This window comes from Physeter macrocephalus, chromosome 19 (genome assembly GCF_002837175.3).
Source record: "Physeter macrocephalus isolate SW-GA chromosome 19, ASM283717v5, whole genome shotgun sequence".
Lineage (NCBI taxonomy): Eukaryota > Metazoa > Chordata > Mammalia > Artiodactyla > Physeteridae > Physeter > Physeter macrocephalus.
The window spans coordinates 87,699,478-87,705,477 of record NC_041232.1 but is presented as its reverse complement, the minus strand read 5'-3'; the positions used below and the strand labels follow the sequence as shown (position 1 = coordinate 87,705,477).

General features: G+C 40.6%; 1 protein-coding gene across 15 annotated transcripts in view; it reads right to left on the bottom strand.

The window, feature by feature from the left end:
- ATP9B (ATPase phospholipid transporting 9B (putative)) overlaps positions 1-6,000 on the bottom strand; it is a 224,623-nt gene that overhangs the window by 115,292 nt on the left and 103,331 nt on the right. For 13 of the 15 annotated variants that reach the window (XR_008615993.1, XR_008615992.1, XR_008615994.1 and 10 more), the window contains one exon: positions 3,075-3,150. The exons of 1 other annotated variant lie outside the window; for it this stretch is intronic. Coding sequence is in view for 10 of the 14 variants with exons in the window: in XM_055080638.1 (XP_054936613.1) it covers positions 3,075-3,150 (76 nt within the window). In the remaining 4 variants the exon portion in view is untranslated. Of the gene's footprint in view, positions 1-3,074; positions 3,151-6,000 lie in introns of those variants that run through there. One more of the 15 variants, XM_055080644.1, reaches the window with a different exon arrangement.

The window sequence follows — 6,000 nt, the reverse complement described above, 5'->3', positions numbered from 1 at the left end:
TAAACCATGATCAAGTGGGATTTATCCCAGGGATGCAAGGATTCTTCAATATATGCAAATCAATCAATGTGATACACCATATTAACAAATTGAGGAAGAAAAACCATATGATCATCTCAACAGATGCAGAGAAAGCTTTTGACAAAATTCAACACCCATTTATGATAAAAACTCTCCAGAAAGTGGGCAAAGAGGGAACCTACCTCAACATAATAAAGGCCATATACAACAAACCCACAGCAAACATTCTCAATGGTGGAAAAACTAAAGCATTCCCTCTAAGATCAGGAAAAAGACAAGGATGTCCACTCTTACCACTATTATTCAACATAGTTTTGGAAGTCCTAACCATGGCAATCAGAGAAGAAAAAGAAATAAAAGGAATACAAATTGGAAAAGAAAAAGTAAAACTGTCGCTGTTTGCAGATGACATGATACTATACATAGAGAATCCTAAAGATGCCACCAGAAAACTACTAGAGCTAATCAATGAATTTGGTAAAGTTGCAGGATACAAAATTAATGCACAGAAATCTCTTGCATTCTTATATACTAGCAATGAAAGATCACAAAGAGAAATAAAGGAAACAATCCCATTCACCTTTGCAACAAAAATAATAAAATACCTAGGAATAAACCTACCTAAGGAGGTAAAAGACCTGTACTCAGAAACTATAAGACACTGATGAAAGAAATCAAAGATGACACAAACAGATATACCATGTTCTTGGATTGGAAGAATCAATATTGTGAAAATGACTCTACTACCCAAAGAAATCTACAGATTCAATGCAATCCCTATCAAATTACCAGTGGCATTGTTTTACAGAACTAGAACAAAAAACCCTTAAAATTTGTATGGAGACACAAAAGACCCCAAATAGCCAAAGCATTCTTGAGGGAAAAAAACGGAGCTGGAGGAGTCAGACTCCCTGGCTTCAGACTATACTGCAAACCTACAGTAATCAAGAAAATATGGTACTGGCACAAAAACAGAAATGTAGATCAATGGAACAGGACAGAAAGCCCAGAGATAAACCCACACACCTATGGTCAACCGATGTATGACAAAGGAGGCAAGGATATACAATGGAGAAAAGACAGTCTCTTCAATAAGTGGAGAGTAATGGAAATAAAAACAAAAATAAACAAATGGGACCTAATGAAACTTAAAACCTTTTGCAAAGGAAAGGAAACTATAAGCAAGACAAAAAGACAATTCTCAGAATGGGAGAAAATATTTGCAAACGAATCAACAAAGGATTAATCTCCAAAATATATAAACAGCTCATGCAGCTCAATATTAAAAAAACAAACAACCCATTCAAAAAATGGGCAGAAGACCTAAATAGACATTTCTCCAACGAAGACATACAGATGGCCAAGACGCACATGAAAAGCTGCTCAACATCACTAATTATTAGAGAAATGCAAATCAAGACTACAATGAGGTTTTGCAGGGCAGAAATAGAGACACAGATGTAGAGAACAAATGTATGGACACCAAGGGGGGAAGTGGCAGGGGGACGGTGGTGGGATGAATTGGGAGATTGGGATTGACATGTAGACAGTAATATGTATAAAATAGATAACTTATAAGAACCTGCTGTATAAAAAATAAATAAAATAAAATTCAAAAATTCAAATAAATAAATAAACTTTGTTCATTCCCTGTCCTCTAAAGGGGACACGTGTTCTCCTCTAGGAGCTGCCTGACACTTCTGTGTACCCAGGCCCCATCTTAACACAAACGCAGAAGTGCCCTGCATGGATCTGAGCTCCTCCTGCTCCACGTGCCAGGCACACGGCCCTCGGAACCGTCTTCTGCCTGCTGTGCCCCTCAGCATGAGGCCTTTGCGCACAGTCAGTGCTGCGACGTCAGTGCCGCCACGTATCCCCAGTGTCCACCTCACCTAGGCACGTCTGTGTGGTTTAAAATATAGTTCACGTGTTTCTTCTTCAGGGAAGCCTCTTCCAGACCCTGACCGGGTAAGGTTTTCACTTCTTTGTTTTCAAGACACCCTGCACTTTTCTGAGATACTCAGCATAGCTCAAATGATTTCTTTCTTCTTCTTTCTTTTTATTTTTGGCTGCACCACGTGGCTCACAGAACCTTAGTTCCCCGACCAGGGAATGAACCTGGTGCGTCGAGTCCTAACCACTAGGCCACCAGGGAATTCCCTTTGGCTCATTTTCTTCACTTCTTTCTCACCATAAGCTGTCCCACACTGTATCACCAGCGCCAGGTCTGGAGCGGAGATCCCATACTCAACCCCAGAAGGAGGACTGTGCTCTCTAAGGGGAGGGTTGCCAGCACTGGTGACAGATGCCGAGACAGACATTCCTCCCTTGAGTGCTTCCCCACATCCTATCCCACCAGCATCCTTAACGCTCCCTGCTGCTACCTCCTGGTACCATTCACAAGGTCAACCACTTTCTGAAAAGCTGATAATCACTTAGATTTTCAGCGCCTCTCAGAGAAATTTACTTTACAAAATGTATATTTAAGTGGCCTCCGTGTTCAACCACCAGAAATATTCCAACATACTCCAATTTTACTTAAAAGAACCTTCATCATGGCCCCTAAAGGCCCAACCCAATCTACCTCCTAAGGTCCCTGTCTCGTCTAATACTTCTCTCCCCCAAAGACAAGCGACCACACCGACCTCCTCAGCTGTTAGATGAATGGGAAGTGGTCAGGGCCCTCTGAAGTCACTGTTTGCTCCCCCGGTTCTGCTGTGCCACCTGTCTTTAAAGCACACTGACAAGTCTGTCATGAAACAGATGTCAAACTAGCAAAATGCCCCCTGCCCTGCTACACAAGGGTGCACCCTCCTCAGCTGCTTCAGCCTATAGCTCCTCAAAGTGTGATGAGCAGCAGCGCAAGCCTCGCCCCGGGCTTGTGTGAGGTGCAGACTCTCAGGCCTGGTCCGTGTCCACTGAACAGGAGTATATGTTTAATAAGGTCCCTGTGGTGCAAAGCACTTTGACAAACATTTGTTTGGAGTCACTTAAAAACACAAAGCATCTCCTATATGTGAGAATTCATGTTAAAAATAGAGCTTATTTCTCACCTGATGCAACAACAGTGCTTGCCCACAAGGTATTTTCTATGCTGAGGCTTTCATGAATGGGTGGATCACTATCTTCCTGTTCAAGGAGAGAAAAGTAAGAAAAAAGCAAATTAGCAACTTTTTTATTACTCGTACTTCAGATATCCACAGTGTTAAAAACAAGGCCACCAGCTGGATCCAGCTAACAAGCAGTGAAAAGGCAGTGAAAAATAGGGGTAAAAGACAGGAATTTTCACAGAGGATTCTGGGATGATGGCGGAGCAAGAAGCACCAGGAATGGCCCCCAACCTGGACCACAACTGCAGGGACAGAATCTGTCTGATGTAATAATTTGGAATCCAGAGCTGGTGAAGGCTTACAAATTCCAGGGGAAGCACTGGATGGTTACTGCAGTCAACTGTGGTGACTTTCAGGTCTTAGCACATAGCAGCTACCCATCCCACCCTCAGCCACATGGCAGGAGGCCATACACGTGTTTCTGGAGCAGCTTGCAGAAGCCAGCCAGGGTGCACCAAAAGGACCTTGACCTCCAATATCAGGAATCTGTGCTCTGATGCTGCTTCTGATGGCAGAGATGCAGCCAAAGAAGCAGGTGGCCATTGTTGTCATACCTCCCCCCTTGTTGGAAACCCCTCCCCCACCAAGTGGATTTCAAGGGCGAGTGCCCCGTTTATCCACCCCCTTTGTTTTTCTCTTTTTCCCCTTTTGGAAGACAGATATTAAAGACTAGGACATTCAAAAACAACGGCATATACATGAAAAAACAGAAAATGATGGCACATGCCCAAGGAAAGGCTCATAAAATACATAAGCCTGAGGTTTATACCTCAGGCTGATCCTCAGCAGAGAGAGAGCCTACCACAGTCAAAAAATAAATAAATAAACAAAAGCAATGACAAAAACCCAACAAACCCTGGTTTTGACTTCTGGAGTTACCACATTATTATATTCAAATGTACTGTGTTCAACAAAAAAATAACAAGGCATAAAAACCAAAAGAAAAGTATGGTCCGTTCAAAGGAAAAATATAAATCAACAGCAACTATCCCTGAAAAAGATCTGATGGCAGTTATATTAGACAAAGATTTTAAAAGAAAAATATTAAAGATGTTCAAAAACATAAAGATGTGGAGAGAGTCAAGAAAACAACGTATGAACAAAGTGGAAATGTGAATGAAGAAATAGAAAACCCAAACAGAAACCAAAAGAAATTCAAGAGCTGAAAAGTACGATGAGCAAAATGAAAAATTCACTAAAGGGATTCAAGGCAGTTTTGAGCAGACAGAAGAAAGAATCAGTGAACTTGAAGGTAGGACAATGGAAATTACTGAGGCTGAGAAAGAAAAAAGACTGAAGAAAGTTGAAAGGGCCTAAGGGATCTGCAGGACACAAAAAAGCGAACAAGTATACTCATTGTGGAAATCCCAGAAGAAGAGAGAGATAAAGGGGCAGAGAGACTATTTGAAGAAATAATGGCTGAAATCCCCCAAAGTTCATGAAAGACATGAATGTAAGTATTCAAGAAGCTCAATCAAATCCATGTAAGAACCGAAAGAGACCCACACCAAGACACATTATAATCAAACTTTCAAAAGACAAAGACAAAGAAAGAATCTTATATAGCAAGAAAGAAGTGAATGAATCCTCACATGCAAGTGATCCTCAATAAAATGATTAGCAGATTTCTCATCAGAAACTATCAAGGCCAGAAGGCAGTGCACTGGTATAGACAAAGTGCTAAAAGAAAAATAACTGTCAACCAAGAATCTTATATCCAGCAAAACTGTCCTTCAAAAGTGAGGGAGAAATCAAGACATTCCCAGATAAACAAAAGCTGAAGGAACACTGTAAATCAACTATACTCCAATAACAATTTTTTAAAAAATGCATGCTTAGCCAAATTGGGGAGCGGGGGAGAAGCTGAGGGGAGCTGGTGACCACTGGACCTTCCCTGCAAGAAGTGCTGCTCAAGGGAGTCCTGAAGACTGAAATAAAAGGACACTAGACAGTCTTCAAAACCACATGGAGAATTAAAGATCTCAATGAAGATGAATAATTATAAAAGTAAATATTATTGAGGGCTTCCCTGGTGGCGCAGTGGTTGAGAGTCTGCCTGCCGATGCAGGGGACGCGGGTTCGTGCCCCGGGCCGGGAGGATCCCACATGCTGTGGAGCGGCTGGGCCCGTGAGCCATGGCCACTGAGCCTGTGCGTCTGGAGCCTGTGCTCCGCAACGGGAGAGGCCACAACAGTGAGAGGCCCGCGTACCGCAAAAAAAAAAAAAAAAAAAAAAAAAAGTAAATATTATTGTAACAATGGTTTGTAACTGCACTCTTTCTTCTCTACATGATTTAAGAGACTAATATATTTAGAGAAAAAAAGCAAGTTATTATTCTAAAAGCTAGTATTATTGTAACTTTGGTTTGTAACTCCAAATCTTATTTCTACATAATTTAAGACACTCACGCATTTAAAAGAATTATTAGTTTATATTTTTAGAACACAATATATAAAGATACAATTTTGTGACAACTACAACTGAAAGAGGTGAGGAAAGAGCTGTAAAGGAGCAGAGTTTTAATATGTTATTGAACTTAAGTTGGTGTAAATTCAAATTAGAGTGTTATAACTTCAGGGTGTTAAATGTAATCCCCATGGTAACCAAAAAGAAAACAGCTACAGAATATACTCAAAAGGAAATGAGAAAGAAATTTAAACATTTCACTATAAAAAAAAAAAAGAATGAAACACAATACAAGACAGTAATGCAGGAAATGCGAGACAATAAAACTATAGGCCATATAGAAAACAAATAGTACAATGACAGAAGTAAATTGCTCCTTATCACGAATTACTTCAAATATAAATGGATTAAACTCACCAATCACAAGACAGATATTGGCAGAATGGATAAAAACAAATGATCC